General features: G+C 42.9%; 1 protein-coding gene across 1 annotated transcript in view; it reads left to right on the top strand.

Moving 5' to 3' along the window:
- DCDC1 (doublecortin domain containing 1) overlaps positions 1-17,022 on the top strand; it is a 465,182-nt gene that overhangs the window by 193,207 nt on the left and 254,953 nt on the right. Inside the window, exon 11 of the mRNA XM_084852919.1 lies at positions 7,780-7,941. Coding sequence (XP_084709045.1) covers positions 7,780-7,941 — 162 coding nt within the window. The remainder of the gene's footprint in view (positions 1-7,779; positions 7,942-17,022) is intronic.

Genomic DNA, 17,022 nt, shown 5'->3' with positions numbered 1-17,022 from the left:
TAAAGAGAATAATTATACAGATGACGCTGGAGGGTCAGACAATATCCACATAGTGAGAAACAGTGGCATCGCAGTAAAGCACTATCAAAATGTGTTTTAACCCAAGTCAAAGGCAACATGTTTTCATCATATAGTATAGAGACACAACTAATTGAGCTGCCTCATTTAATATTAATATTACCATCTTACATCTGACAGTGTAAATATTTAGGCATTTGTCTAACATTGCCTGCAGCCTTCCTGCAGTTTTGGAAACGGGAAAATAAGGAACATTTATTTATCATATTTAGATGGCTGTCCATCAAAATATGTTTTCTATGTAGTTTACAAAATCAATAATAAAATACAATATTAAAATATAATACAGTGGGTGAAATCCAAGTAGTGCCCCTCCACTGACAAGGCTTCCATCAACAGAATGGGGAGGGGGCAATTTCTCCTCTCCCTGTAGCTTGCTAAATCTGCTCTGGAGGATTGGGACATTCTCCAGAGCAGATGGGGGGGGGGCACAGGGGACTGCAGTGCGTGGAGAGTAAGGGAAAGTTCTGTTGCATGGGTGGAGGTCTACTCATACTATGTTGGGTTTCACCTAGCAGTTAAAATACATGAGCAGTAAAATGCATCCTAAAAACCTTTCTTTTCTGGCAGTGAAAAAATGAGTTCCTGTGTCTAATTATTAGTTTCTATGTTTAATGTACTTTCTTTTGCTAGTTTGCTTGCTTTTACTTAATAGTTGTTAATGGTAGGGGCAGCAGTTCAGGAATGAATTGTCAGGAACATACTGTGTCATGAAAAACAATAATTCCCCTCCCAGTATATTCCTATGCATCCTGCCAAGCTCGCCAGCCTTCCCAGAACATGAAGGATGGAAAGATAAAGAATTGGCTTTACATTCCAAGTAAACAGTGTCTCCTGGATCACTCAAATCTATATGCTTGTTAATGCTCTCAAAGTATTCTAATAAATTAGTGAGACAGAATTTAAATTTGCAAAAGCCATTCTGATTCTCCTTCAGCAGTTCTTATCATTCTATATGCTTCATAATTTATTTTTTAAAAAATCTTACCCACTTTCATTATAAAATAATCCAAAAGCCGGGTACAAACAAATGTTATATTTAATAATGTGTTCTACCAGTTTACTCAGAATAGACATTAAGCTAATCTGACTGTAATTTCTTGGATCCCCCCTGGATCCCATTTTTAAAAATTGGAACTACGTTTCCAGTCTTCTGGCACAGAGGCCAAACTTAGGAACATATTACATATTTATGTTAGAAGATCAGAAATTTCACATTTGAGTTCTTTAAGAACACTTGGATGGATACCATCTAGGATCAGTGATTTGTTTGTTACCAGTTTGTCAATAAGGTCAAGAAAAGGCAGTCTCTACTATTTGCCTCAGTTCCTCAGACTCCCTTCCTGAAAATGTCAGTTCAGGCATGGGTATCTGCCCTATATTTTCTGCAGTGAAGACAGATACAACCCCAACCCCCCCATCAGTCCGGTTCTCTGCAATCTCTTTGTCCTCTTTCCATATTCCTGAAGTTCTAATACCTTACTTAGTTCAGTAAAGAAGTTTATCATAGAATCATAGAACAGTAGGGTTGGAAGGGGCCTACAAGGCCATCAAGTCCAACCCCCTGCTCAATTCAGGAATCCAAGTCAGAGCATCTCTGACAGATGGCTGTCCAGCCTCGTCTTGAATGCCTCCAGTGTGGGAGAGCCCACCACCTCCCTAGGTAATTGGTTCCATTGTTGTATTGCTCTAACAGTCAGGACATTTTTCCTGATGTTCAGCCGGAATCTGGCTTCCTGTAACTTGAGCCCATTATTCCGTGTCCTGCACTCTGGGATGATCAAGAAGAGATCCTGGCCTTCCTCTCTGTAACAACCTTTCAAGTACTTGAAGAGCGCTATCATATCTCCCCTCAGTCTTCTCAAGGCTAAACATGCCCAGTTCTTTCAGTCTCTCTTCATGGGGCTTTGTTTCCAGTCCCCTGATCATCTTTGTTGCCCTCTTCTGAACCTTCTCCAGTTTGTCTGCATCCTTCTTAAAGTGTGGTGCCCAGAACTGGACACAGTACTCCAGATAAGGCCTAACCAGTGTTGAGTAGAGGGGAACTAGTACTTCCCGGGATTTGGAAGCTATGCTTCTGTTAATGCAGCCCCAAAGAGCATTTGCCCTTTTTGCAGCCACATCACATTGTTGGCTCGTATTCAGCTTGTGATCGACAACAATTCCAAGATCCTTCTCACTTGTAGTGTTGTTGAGCCACGTATCCCCCATCTTGTAACTGTGCATTTGGTTTCTTTTTCCTAGGTGCAGAACTTGGCATTTATCCCTATTAAATGTCATTCTGTTGTTTTCTGCCCAGCACTCCAGTCTATCCATATCACTTTGAATTTTGTTTCTGTCTTCCAAAGTATTAGCTATCCTGCCCAGTTTTGTGTCACCTGCAAATTTGATCAGCATTCCCTGCACCTCCTCCTCCAAGTCATTAATACAAATGTTGAAGAGCACTGGGCCCAGGACTGAGCCCTGCGGTACCCCAGTCATTACCTCTTCCCAGTTTGAGAAGGTCCCATTGATAAGCACTCTTTGAGTCCGATTCTGTAGCCAACTGTGGATCCACTGGATCGTTGTTTCATCTAGCCCACTTTGAGCTAGTATCATCAGGATATCATGGGGCACTTTGTCGAAAGCTTTGCTGAAGTCGAGGTATATGATGTCTACAGCATTCCCACAGTCTACAAGGGAGGTTGTTTGATCAAAAAATGAGATCAGATTTGTCTGGCAGGATTTGTTTTTGACCCATGTTGGCTTCGAGTAATCACGGCATTGTTTTCAAGGTGCTTCCAGATGGATTGCTTTATCATCTGCTCCAGAATTTTCCCAGGGATTTGATGTCAGACTGACTGGTCTGTAGTTCCCAGGTTCCTCCTTTTTACCCTTTTTGAAGATAGGGACAACATTAGCCCTCCTCCAGTCATCTGGCACATCACCCATCCTCCAAGATTTCTCAAAGAGAATAGACAGTGGTTCTGAGAGTTCTTCTGCCAGTTCCTTTATTACTCTAGGATGCAGTTCATCTGGCCCTGGAGATTTGAACTCATTCAAAGTAATTAGGTGTTCCTTGACCATATGCCTATCAATCTCAAGCTGCAATCCTGCCCCTTCAGCCTGTACGTCGCCTTTGCCAGGGGGGTCATAGACCCTCTTTTGGGAGAAGACTGAGCCAAAGTAGGAATTGAGCACCTCTGCCTTTTCTTTGTCATCTGTTATCATTTTGCCATCCTTATTTAATAGCTGAACAACCATTTCTTTCCTTTGCCTTTTGCTATGCACGTAGCTGAAGAAAGACTTTTTGTTGTTTTTAGCATCCCTCACTAACCTCAGCTCTTTCTCAGCTTTAGCATTCCTGACACCACCCCTGCAGTTCTGTGCTACCTGCCTGTACTTTTCCTTTGTTACTTGGCCTTCTTTCCACTTCCTGTATGTTCCCTTTTTTGTTTTCAGGTCATCCCTAAACTTTTTGTGAAGCCACATTGGCTTCTTCTGTTGTCTTCCACCTTTTCTTCTTGTTGGAATTGTTTGTAATTGTGCCTTGAGAATTTCCTTTTTTAAAAGCTCCCACCCATCTTGGACTCCTTTTCTCGTTAGAGTTGCTTGCCAAGGGACCTTACTGATCATTGTTCTGAGTTTATTAAAATCAGCTTTCCTAAAATCCAGGGTACGTGTTTGACTACACTCGGCTTTTGCTTCCCTTAGAACCAAGAACTCAAGTACAACATGGTCACTTTCCCCCAGAGTTCCTGTAACTGCTACTTTATCCACTAAGTCATCTCTGTTGGTTAGGATCAAGTCAAGGATAGCCGATCCTCTAGTTCCTTCCTCTACTTTCTGTAGGAGGAAGTTATCCGCCACACAAGTCAGGAATTTCCTGGAGGGGCCATGTTTTGCAGAATTTGTCTCCCAACAAATATAAGGGAAATTGAAGTCCCCCATTACTACTACATCATGCTTCCTTAAAACATTGGCTATTTGCTTTTCAAAAGTTTCATCCTTGTCTTCTCCTTGGTTGGGTGGCCGGTAGTAGACTCAGACCACCAGGTTCCTTTTATTCTTTGCTCCATTTATTTTGATCCAGATGCTCTCGATGGGGCTACCAAGCTCATCCTCCTGTATTTCTGTGCAGAGATATGTATTTTTCACATACAGGGCAACCCCACCTCCCTTTCTGTTCCTCCTGTTCTTTTGGAACAAGTTATATCCTTCAATTGCTTTATGCCAGTCATGAGAGTCATCCCACCAAGTCTCAGTTATACCTATCAAGTCATAATTTCCCTCCTGTATTAAGAGTTCAAGTTTGTTCTGTTTGTTTCCCATACTCTGGGCATTAGTATATAGACATCGAAGACCATGTGCTTCATAGTCTGGCTTTCTTCCTACATGTGTTTGAAGACTATTATTGGGCGCTATCAGAGCTGTTCTCTCCATTGCAGTGCATGCGCCTACGTCCATTGTTACCCCCAACATTACATCTCCCTTCCCCGTAGGATTCAGTTTAAAGCCCTCCTGATGAAGTTCTTCATGCTGTGGCCAAACACATTCTTCCCATCCTTTGTGAGGTGCAACCTGTCGCTTGCCAACAGCCCATCTTCCAGGAAGTATAGCCTATGGTCCCAGAATCCAAATCTCTCTCGTCGGCACAACCTTCGTAGCCAGTCATTCACCCGGAGTATTTTTCGTTCCCTTTCCATCCCTCTTCTAACTACTGGAAGGATGGATGAGAAAACTATCTGGCCCCAAAGTTCTTGAGTTTCCTTCCCAAAGCTTCAAAGTCTGACATGATCTCTTCGTAGCTCCGCTTGGCAGTATCATTTGTTCCCACATGGATGAGAAGAAAGGGATACCTGTCAGTGGGCTTTATGAGTGCAGGCAACCTTTCAGTCACGTCTCTAATCCGTCCTCCCAGGAGACAACATACCTGGTGAGTTTACAGGTCTTCACGACATACTTGGGTCTCGATCCCACGCAGCAAGGGGTCTCCCACTACTACCACTCTTCTCTTCTTGTTGTTGTAGGCCTGGGTTTCATCGCCTCTGTTTGACTGACCTTCAGCCTCTTGCTCACTCTCATGTAGGTTCCCCTGTGATTCTTCCTCTGCAGGCTGTCCTCCAGTCTCATCCGCAAGTACTTGGAATCGGTTCCACAGCTCCATTGCTTCCACTGGTGCAAAGTGGCATCTAGTTCTTCTTCTCCTGTCACCCTTTTCCAAGGAGTATCCTCAACTCAATTTTTCTTCACCTCAGCATTTAGGGTTTTCCACTGCCTCATCTTGCTGTTGCTCTTCAAGCTTCTGGTCTTCCCTTTGCTGCTGTAGTTCCCCCATTCTGTCCAAGAACTCTTCGTGTTCTCTTATTCCCTGGAGGGTCAACAGTCGCTGCTCCAGTCCACTTACTTTTTTTTCCAGCAGCGTGATCAACTTGCACTTGTTGCAGGTGTAGGCCATGTTGTTCTCAGGCAAGAAAACAAACATTGCACATACCTTGCAGGTCACCACCGCTGGAGAGTCTTGTTCTTCCATTGCCTCTTTTCCCTTTTTGTGTCTAGCTTTGTGATTGTTCTAGACTAGCCTGTGCCTGCTCCTCTACTCAGAGGAGGTTAAAAGCAGAGTCCCACTGGTGTGGAAGTGTGTGTTACAAGATAAATAAATGAAAGAAAGTTAGTTAAAAAATAAAAAAATGAAAAAAATGAAAAAAAAATGTTAGAGGCCTCCCCCTTGACCTCCCCTGCCGAACTCGTTTGCTCCCCCTGTTTGCTCGCTCTGGTCGCTTGCTGTCTGGGAGCCTGCTTGCTTCTGTAGTCCCTGGGCCAGCTGGAGCAGCTTACTGTGCTCTGCTGTGCTCAGCTGGGAGGCAGGAAACAGACTGAAGCTTCCCGCCCACTCAGCTGCTGGGAGTACTCAGGCCACACACTCCCAATTCAGTTGGAGCTCTCAGAAGCACCTGGTGAGCTCACAGCCACTCAGAAGGATAAAGAGCAGCCCCCTGGGCTTCCTGCAGCCCACTTACCTCTTAGCCTCTGTCTCCTTTGTCTCCTTTGTCTCTTCTACCACTGCAACTCCCCTGGGCAACTCCTGGTTGCTCCCCCTGTTCGCTCGCTCTGTTCGCTCGCTCTCTGGGAGCTTGCTTGCTTCTGTAGTCCCTGGACCAGCTGGAGCAGCTTGCTCTGCTCTGCTCTGCTCAGCTGGGTGGCGGGAAACAGACTGAAGCTTCCCGCCCACTCAGCTGCTGGGAGTACTCAGGCCACACACCCTCAATTCAGTTGGAGCTCTCAGAAGCACCTGGTGAGCTCACAGCCACTCAGAAGGATAAAGGGTAGCCCCCTGGGCTTCCTGCAGCCCACTTGCCTCTTAGCCTCTATCTCCTTTGTCTCCTTTGTCTCTTCTACCACTGCAACTCCCCTGTCCAACTCCTGTTTGCTCCCCCTGTTCACTCACTCTGGTCGCTCTCTGGGAGCTTGCTTGCTTCTGTAGTCCCTGGACCAGCTGGAGCAGCTTGCTCTGCTCTGCTCTGCTCAGCTGGGAGGCGGGAAACAGCTCTTTGTTTGTTGATAAATATAGTTTATCTCTTTGTTTGTTGATAAAGATAGGAAGCATTGTCTACACTGACTGGTAGTGATTCTCCAGGGTTTCAGACAGGGGTCTTTCTTAGTCTTACTTGAAGATGCTGGGGATTGAATCTGGAACCTTTTCCATACAAAGCATGTAAGCTACCACTGAGCTATGCTGTTTCCCCAGTATTTTCAAATATCTGGATTTTTCCTACCAAATCCAAAGGGAGCAATCCTATGGCGGCTAGACAGTGGCTAGACGGCCATAGGATATGCTGTTTTCCAGGAACCTACCTCGGAGACTGTGCTCCAAGGTTGGTTCCCAGAAAACTGACCTTCCCCCACATCCGTGCTGCTTCCGAGGCAGTGCGGAGAAGCTCCATCCACACTGAGAAGAGGAGCGCGGAGCGGCTGAAAAGGGGCGGGGCTGGGGCATTCCGGGCAGGGAGAGCGGATCTGCCTTTATGTCGTACAGCAGCTTCCTCTCCCACTTGCCCCCCCCCATAGCTAGACAGCCAAAAACAGCTGTCAAGCAGAAAAAGCAGAGCAGGAGAGGTGTGGAGGGAACAATCCCCCCTGTGCTTCTCCTGCCTTGCTTTGGATAGGTGGTCACCTCCGAGTTTGGCGGCAGCCGCCTATCTAGATAGGATTGCACCCTAAATTAACTGTTTTTGGTTTCTGGCTTTGCTCCTCTTATAAAAAATAAATCATTTACCTCCCTTTAAAATTAGACATTTTTCTTGCAGAAATCAAGATAGAAGGTTTTATTTGTGAACTGCAGCCTGTCATTACTAATGTGCATTCTAAAGAGTTAATTCAGTGATTGAAAAATGTTTATTTAGAAAATGAACTAAGCATTTTAATTAAAAGAAAATAACTACATGCAATATTAAAGCATCTTAGCATCTTTAAATAGAAGACAGTATAGGACCATTGATTTAGTGACTTTTGTGTGCTCATTTTTGTGTGTATATTTGTCTGGACTTGTTTTCTCCACAATAGCTAGGTGGTTAGATAGGAAGCAGACATGGATACTCTTTATTTTCTGTCAGACTTTGCACTGAAATGTTATCTCTTCCCTCAGGTTTGTAATGAAAATTCTAATAGGTGTGACATCAACAATTGCCTCTTACTAACAGCTCTCATAATTTAACCCTTCAGGTGAACAAATTGATTGATGAATTGCAGGCAGCCATCAAGAGCTACAAAGGTCACCTCTCTAAACTTGCCCCTCAGTTACAGGCTGAACAGGAGCAATGTTCTTCTTACATCTACCAACATATTAAAGAACTTCCTGCAAATATGCACGGTCTACAGCTAAAGGTAGACATAGTTTAATAGCTATTACAGTTTGTCATCTGTGTTTTTATATATTTATTCGATAATATTCCAAATAAGTTCTAAATTTTAATTTTGATTATTCTAAGATGGGGATTTGATATCTTTTTTCCAGTTTTCCAGTGTATTAGTAGAAAACCTAGGGATGAGGTTTTGTTTAGTTCACAATTCAATAAGAACGTAGCAAGTTTGCGTTTCCCTAATCAATATATGAAATGGAACACAGCTATCCTTCAGTATTCACACATCTCAGAATTTTGTGATGCAGTTCTTTGAACAAAGGAAATGTGTACAAAACTTTATATATTAGGCTAAAATGTACACAAAATGTGTGTATTAGTGAAAAAAATATTAAGGAAAATTGCTTGTAAAAATGCATATGTTAGGCAAATTTGTGTACAAAATGCATATATTAGAGATAAATGCATACTCATTTTCATGCAGACTTTTAAAAACAGTCGCAAAATGATTTTTGGACAGAACAAACTTGAGAAAAATGGGAAACAGAGAAACTGAAATTGACATAATTGTCCATCCCCTAGAAAACCTAATTAAAAAAACACATTAAAAATCTTTAAACTGATGGAGAAAGAGGGCCAAGGTATATATTACCTCTTCTACTCAGGAACTTATTCCCAAATATAAAATGCATGCAAACAGCATCAGTTATGAATGTCATCCAATATAGCTTTTGCTGAAAAAACGCACACAGGACAGAGCCCTTTCTTAACAGGCAGCAACTTGCATGTATTTTCATTTATGAAATCACTCTTACATTGCATGTTCACATGTCAAGAAAGACTGTAGGGATAGATTTATTAAATATAATAACATTTTAAAATTTGCACAATAGATGGTAAACCACTATTACTTAGTGGCTTTTTGTTATACCTGGTGAAGAAAAGTCTAGTTACTATCTTCATAGTTGTTTGAGTTTCTCTAATATAGCCTAACCAAATCCCCCTCCTCCTATCAATGTAATATGCAAAATAATTTATTTGGGACTGGTCTGTATTTGAGCTTCTAAGTAAATAATGTCTGATGTTTGACCTTACCAAAAAATTAAGGCTGGGGTTTGTTTTGTTTTTTTGTCCAGTCAAACATTTATAGATTATTAATAATCTGCTTTTAAATTGATAAAGTACTTAAGTATAAATAAAATTTATGAAAACCTGAGTATAGGCTTCTTTGTGAGATGTTGAAAGAAATGTGAAAAACTTGTTCATACTGAATGACAGCCAATAAACTGAAGCTAAATACTGAGCCCTGTGGGTAGGTGGTTTTCTGGAAAGTTCGCGTACAGTCTGTGCTGGGCAGAGTTGCACTTCCCCCGAATTAGCAGCTGTGCAGCTTGGGTGTATTCCTTGACTGAACACTGTCATTTGAGACCCAGGTGGCCTTGGTGGCTTGAATATCCTTTATCAGCTTTAGCTGGTTTACCGCTGCAGCCTTTCATGAACAGTGGTAGCTTGGCTGTAGTCATACACACTCTAGTAACCTTTATGGTAGATTACTGTAATGAAATATATGTGGTCTGCTCATGTAAACAGTCTGGAAGCTTTAAGTAGAACAGAATTTGTTGGCTAAAATTATCTCTGGTTTGTCTAGGGCAGGGTGGGCCACATGTGCCCCTCCCCACTGTCCCTCGCTGTGGTTCCTGTAGTTCCTGAAATCAGGGGAAGTTTAAAAAATGCTGTCCGTCACACTGCGGAGCCCCCAAAGCGTCAAAATTAGCTTGTCTGCAAGCTAAATTTGAGGTTTCTAGTGCTCTGTAGCTTTATACTCGTAACAACCTGATTCATGCAATCTCCCCCTATAGTGGCCATGTGTCTTACCTTACAGAGGGCAGTCCTGTATTTGAAGGCATCCTCTGTTTGGCCACCCTATTTCATCTTCCCTTTTTAATAGGTTACAATCACAAAACTGGCAGCTAATGCTCATGCCATGCATTATGTTGGCTATTTGGGCAAAAGAAAGACATGCTCTCACTCCTTTCCAGTGGCTGTACTGAAGGGCAGTTATAGACCTCAGGCTGGGAGCACAAAAGGGACAATGACTTTGAGTTGACTCAGGATGGAACTGAACAATAGTATCCTTAAAATAGCTGAACAGTAGGATCCTTAAGACCCTTCCTTTGGGCTTCTGGTTTCTTGATGGAATTAAGGCTGGTTTGCTAAACATTACAAAAGTCATGCTTTTCCAAGAGACAGTTGGATGGAGGCTTCTAGAATGAAAGGTACCACAAGGGGTGCTCAAGTGGTATTTAAACCTGCTGATCTGTCTTGAGGTGAAGACACTTCAGGATTGGATCATGTGTCCCACCAAAGCTTTAGATTAGCCAGTTTAAAGGTGGCCTCATAGATGGCTTGACCAGGATGATTTATTACATTTCTGTACTGCCCCTTAACCAAAGCTCCCTGAGTGGTTTACAAGACAAAACCTAAAACCATAAAATACAATAACATAATAAAGCATATTATAAAAGCCATGTTTAAAACAGAAGTAAACCAAAGTAGTAACCAAGATAAAAGTCAGAGGCACTGCAAATATCTAAAAATGCACTAACACAATTTTTAAAACTGAAGGGCTAAAAAGACTGGGAAAATAAAAAAAGAGATCTTCACCTGTTGCCGAAAATACCACAATGTAGGTGCCCCCAGCCATTTCTTGTAGATATTGAATAGCATGGGGAATAAAATAGAGCCCTGTGGCACCCCATGGTGTAACTGCTAACAAACTGACCAATAATCCTCCAGCATCACCTCTGGAATTGGTCATACAAGTAAGAGTGGAACCACTGCAACACAGTACCTCCAACACCCAGCACAGATAGCTATGGTTGATGGTATCGAAAACCTCCAAGAAGTCCAAGAGAATCAACAGGACTGCAGTCCCCCTGTCCCTCTTTCAGCAAAGGGCATCCCACTGGACCATGAAGTCAGTTTCCATTCCAAAACCAAGCCTGAAGTCTATTTGAACTGGATCTACATATAGACATGTTTGCATGATCAAACAACCCACTGTGGCTTGTTTAAACCATAGTGGGCTGTGGTGTGTGCTGGCTGCCATTTTGAATATTCAAGCCACGCCCACGCCTTGTTGTGTCATCCGAACCAGGCAGTGGTGGGTTGGGCAAGGATTAAACAACCTCACAGAACCCATGGCCTGTTTTAGGGTTATGCAAGCGTTGTTTAACCCTTGCACAACCCACCCCCATCGTGTTCAGATGACACAACAAGCTGCAGAATTTTCAAGATGGTGCCCATGGGCATTACAGCTCATCATGGCTAAATAAGCCACAATGAACCACGGCAATTGTGCAGTCAATCAGTTTCATTCTAGAGTGTTGCAGAACCCAGAGTCAGAGAGACCACGGAGTGAAGGAAAAAGAGATTCTTTATTTAACGTGCGGGCTTAAGGCTGGAATCATTTCCAAAGAGCCAGAAGCCCCGAAATACATCAGCACATTGGTTTTATAGACATTGTGACACATATGAAACGGCTCCTCCTCCCCCTCCCGCGTGGGGTTGCAGTCCTCAACATTTCTTCTCTTAGCACCATTGTTTATAATACAAGAACTGGGTTATAGGGTAGCCATGATAAGGAGAGAACAGAAGAGAACAGCAGAGAACAAGATATACAATTGTATGACCTTTGACAAGATAAGGAATTCCTGTGTCTTGTCAGCTTACAACAATATATTCAAGGGAGAAAGAGCTCAGCTAGAACATGAAGCATGAGACTGCATGAGGCTACTTAGTCTGACCCCCGATATGGCTGCTACATTCCCCCCTTAAATGCATAATTTCATTACAATTATAGCATTTCTGATAACTATACAAAGCTTTTTGTGACATACATATTACTTAGCTTCTTGTTGGGCTATTAGAGCGTAGAGGGCAGCAGTTTTACTAGCTGAGACATAAACCAGATTGGTTAAACAGCGCATAAGACAAGGAACGCAGAGACATAACAGAACTTTTATGAACAACACTGGTAGAATTAGGATGAGCAATGCTTCAAGCCAGCTAAGATCTGGAAGCCAAGGGGTTAACTAATTGAGCTAATTGTTTTGTCTTATTGTTTTGTTAGCTACTATATTGTGCAGCTTGTTGATCTGTTCATCTACAGCATTGCCATTATCAGTTAAGTTAAAACAACAGAGCTTTTGGTGTGTCTCACAACTTAAATGATGAAGAAGGAAGAGGTAATCTATACTAGCTCTATTTTCTAGAACTGCACCTCTTAGATCACGCAACTCTTTATTTAACAATGACAATGCTCGTGAGGTGGCATTTATGCTTTTGGCTAAGCTGCAAGCTAACCAGTTGATTTTTAGACCATTAGCCAAGGCTAAACCTGGAACCCCAACTAGTGACATTGTTAAGGCCAATTTTTCTGAGTCAGAATATAACTGCACATGACTATTACAATTTTTAGTTAGTTGTAGTGCTCGAGGCTACTGTCGACGGATTTTCTCGGGCTACAGGGGAAGAATTGGCACCAGTTCAATTGGCGGCTGAGGCAACATGGGTGGTTATTAGACAAGTTGGCAGGAATGAATGACCAAGTGTGGGAACTACATGTCTAAAACCATCCATGAGGCAAAAGTATGTGGGCATCATTAAAAGATATGTTTTGAATTTTATTACAGTGGAAGGGGACCAGGGATAGCTTTATATTTTCTGGAAAAAATTTTTACAATTAAGCATTCGTGCACATGTAGCATTTGTTTCAGCAACGATGGGGGTGCGTAGAGTGAACTCTGTACGGGGTAGGATCTTTGCAACCATGCCCCAATTAGCATTTTGGGAAAAAGTTAAACTTACACCATAAACTCTTAACATGGTATCTTTTTGAATTTTCCCAGGATGTCTACAGACAGGTATTAGGCAAGAGCTAATAAGCCTGTTTGCAGGTATACCTCTTGGCAAACAAAAATGTTTTACTCTCGTGATGTTAGCCAGGTGAAGCCAGTAATTATCAGCAAATCACTGGGACAAACTTTTCTTTTCAGGGGCAGACCCCCCTTTTTGCACCTTATTAAGGAAACACAATGCAACACTACTAACACTACAACACGCATGTTTGATCTTCTTTGGGATCTGACCGTACGCCGGGCAGCTATTCACCTGGCAAGCTGCAGTAGGGTCTAGTCCCCTTCTTCAATTCTCCAGTTGCAGGTCTGACCGTACGCAGGGGGACAGTCTCCCGGTGTGTCCACAGTAAGGTCTAGCCTGAGTCTTCTTACTGCTTTTTCAGAATGATTTTTAAAGGATTTTCAGGATTTCTGTTTACAGTCTACTCTCCCCCTCTCGCTCTCTTGACTCGTGTCCAATGTATCTAGGGTTTAATTCTAGCTGCTTTCATAGCTGCAGGGGTGGAAAGTATGACAGTTCTCAGTCCTCTCCATCTGGGAGTCAAAGGGTTATTTTTCCCTCTTTAACTCATACTTTAACTCTTGGTTGGAAAGGATGAACTTCTGTGATGGGAATGGCTTATTTTTTAAGACAAAGCGACGCTGGGCTTGAAGAACTTTGCTCAGTGTGTGGACTTCTTGTTTAAAGCTAACGTTTGCTTGCTCTTGATGCCACTCCAGTGTCAATCATGAAGTCAATGTCACGGCCCCTCTCAAGCTGTCTGTCTTTTCGCCCATTCTGGCCCCTTTGGTTTTCTCTTTTGTGTATTTGATTTATTTTATTTGGGCATTCATGCCACTAATGTCTATCTTGTCCACACTGGGCACACTGGTTCTTTTTTAAGAATCTTCTGCCTCTGCCGGGTCTTCTTCTTTTCTTCTTTCGTTTACGTCTTCTTGGGCCTCTGGGTCAAGGGGGGTGTACTGGCGATAGGCATCTGAAAGACGCTCCAAGTACGCTCTGGGGCCTCGGTGGCACCTTGCAGCACTTTAGACACTTTGGTCATATTAATTGACTTCTTTATACCTGCCTTTACGGCTTTTAACAGCAGAGTTTGATACTGGGTGAGGCGCTCTAGCCCCACTTGTGTTTTGGGATTCTAGCGGGGGGGGGGGTTACTTACAAGGAGACTGTATTGGGTAACTTACAGCACACAGGCGTACTTAATGGTTGGATCATTCTCTGAACCACGAACTATTGGGCTAAATGGGTTTTATACCATACATGTTACCCATGAGGCAGCACAACACTAGCAAGCATTTTCAGCATAAGCTAGAAGTGTTTGGTTCTCAGGCACAGCTTCCTGTAAACAACTTCGCTTCCCAAAGTGCTTGATAACACTTTTATTCATTAGTATGGGAAGACAAATTTTTTCTCTTTCTTTTGCTTTCTTTTTCTTTGCTGATCTGCCTGTATTGCAGATCATATTTCAAACTTTTTATATAAAACTTTCTGCTCCATGCACCAGCCTTGTCTCTTTATTTGTTTTTTTTTTTTAAGTTAAACTCGCTTACTTAAACCTTTCTGCCTTACACTAGTCCCAATGACACACATTTGGGATAGGCTCTTCTTCTCCTTCTAGTTACATTTTCTTCATCTTAAAGAACTATTACATTATTGTGGCTACTTTACCCCAGGTAATAAGCTCCAGGCACAATCAGCTGCTTTTAATTTACCCTGGGGGCAACTATGGCCACGCTTCTTTTCTACAAATGTTTTTTCTTTGCCTCTTGCCTTTTCTTTCTTCTTTTTTTCTCTCATCTCTATCTGTCTTCTACTTTCTCTATTTCCTTCTTTTCTACTTGCTTTTGTCTTTTTTCCTTGTCATCCATTGGGAACCACACTTCGTATTATTTGGAGTTGCAACTAACACTAATCTGCAAATATCACATATACTTTATGATATCTAAGAAATCATAAAATATACACAACAAACTTTTTTTTGCAATTTAACACAATGAATGGAAAACACTTTTTGCATGGTAAGGCATGATGGAGCAGATCCAGCAATCATACTGCTCTTCTGGCTGAAAGCTCAGGGCTCATCAAAATCAAGGGGCGGGCATACCCACACACGCAAAGAGTTCTAGGTCACCATTTTTGCATCGGCAACTCTATGCTGCATGAGTTCTGGCAGAAGGAAATCTAAAAGTTATAGATCAAACTCAGCCGGCTGTACACTGAGCTGACTACAAACATAGACACACGGTCCACAGCGATGAGAGTTCAAGTTTATCAAAAGCTTCACAGCACTGTCCATGGCAAGTCTTTGACAATTTAAAATTTTAGTTCATGTGCAGAGTGTCTCTAAAAAGCCCAGATGATGATGGAGGCAACCAGAGAAGGCTCTGGGCAAAGAAGATGCGATGTTTCCAGCAAAGGCTCTCCACTTTTGCATCAGTTTAAAAAGGGAAAGTGTGGCCCTACACCCCTTCTGACAGACAAGGGCCTTTAACTTTTTAGCAAGGCCTCTGTCTAAACAGAGCGGCACAGCTCAGCTCTCTAGCCATGACACTTTAACTTGGGCAACTCCTCTGTAAATTTTATTTTACTTCTGTCAGGTTCTCTCACAGACATTTTAAAAACTTACTCTTTTTTTTCTCTCTTCTAACCTGGTACACGACAGCACTGAAACACTGAGTGCCAAAACTCAGGACGCTGGGGGGTGACGGGCATCGCCTTATACTTGCATTTTTCAAGCAGCCATTAATCTTCGGGGAGGCGGTGGGGTGATTTGCAGGACTTCAAAGGCAAGCTTCTCAGTTTGTTTGTATTTGTAAATCCCAAGCTTAAAGCAGGACATGATGAGGTACAGGGCAGCCAAATTCTTGCTTTGGCACCGGCAACAAATAACTCGGGTCAGCTTTCTTCGCTGGGGTCTCAAACAGGAAAACAGTTTTAATTTAAAGTTGTAACATCACTGACAGCGTCAGCCAGCCAGCTACACAGATCTCATTGTTTTTTAAGACAGTTGCTCCAATATCTTCTTTTCTTCTCAATCAGGTTGGGTCTCCCAGCTTACACAGTTTATTGCAGCTTTTAGGAGCATGGTAGTAGCATGATTTTGGCTTGGCCAGGGACATGCTGTCTGGTTTCTCGGTCTCTTCAGCACACACACTTAGGCAGTGTAACACTGGACACTTAAATCAGTGAGATTTCTTCATTGCAGGGAATCCCACGGCAAAAGCTTAATGGTTACGCTCTTCAGAAATCATATAGCCGATGGTCAGTAGCTACAGGCTCTATGCAATTCTAACACAGTTTAAAACTAAACACGGTTACCTTGACAGAGATCTTCAACATGGTCTTTCCGCTTCATTCTGCTTTGGGACAGTCTTATGGCACACTTTTCACTCGAAGAGGGGTCTAGCCTGTGCTCTGGGGGCTGATTCTTCACCTTTATTTTCTATTTTGCCTTCATCTTCTGGGTCTTCCTTTTCAGTTTCCATTTCTTAGGGATTTTATCTCAATTAGGCGAGGTGATGATGTTGCACAACTCAGAACGTTGTGGGCAATTTTCCTGCCCCCCCCCTCTCGGCGCGCTAGGCTAACAGCTACTTCTTCGGCCTTACACTCTCACGCTCCCACGCTTTGTTAAAAGCCAGACTGTCCTGCAACATTTCTCTAATTAACAGCCTCAGATCTTTTTTTTCCTCTCAGCTCGACCTTGAGCTTTTTGCTGTTTTCTCTCTCTATTCTGAATCTTTTTTAAAAAACCTTTTTCCTTCTTTGTTTGACATACATCTCAAGGGGGTGCAACGTTTGCTTCCCCCACCATCCATAGCCTCCCTCCTAAATTGAAGACAGACACAATTAGGGAATGGGAATTGGTCAGTGAGTAAGGGGTCTCACTGGCCGACACAAGAGGATTTTACACACCACGCACTTTGCTACTGGCCTGGGCACCGGGACGGTCAACGGTATGCATCAGAAACCGCAGTAGCCACTCACACAATCATCAATCTCTCCACTGCATCCATATGTCCCTGCCACCCACTTTTCCCACTTTTTACCAGAGCGGAAAGCGGCTTCCCCAGCTTCCTCAGCTTCCTACTGAGTACTGGCATGCTGGGTACTGGCGCCCACTCGGGGGTGTGATCAGGCCCCCCTTCTACCCGCAAGGAGTAGGTTCTTTTGTATACGTATA

The sequence above is a fragment of the Heloderma suspectum genome, chromosome 1 (genome assembly GCF_057233095.1).
Source record: "Heloderma suspectum isolate Gila_16-S chromosome 1, 16-S_ref, whole genome shotgun sequence".
In the NCBI taxonomy this organism is placed as follows: Eukaryota; Metazoa; Chordata; class Lepidosauria; order Squamata; family Helodermatidae; genus Heloderma; species Heloderma suspectum.
The sequence above is the reverse complement of the archived record's forward strand: the minus strand, read 5'-3'. Positions and strand labels throughout refer to the sequence as shown.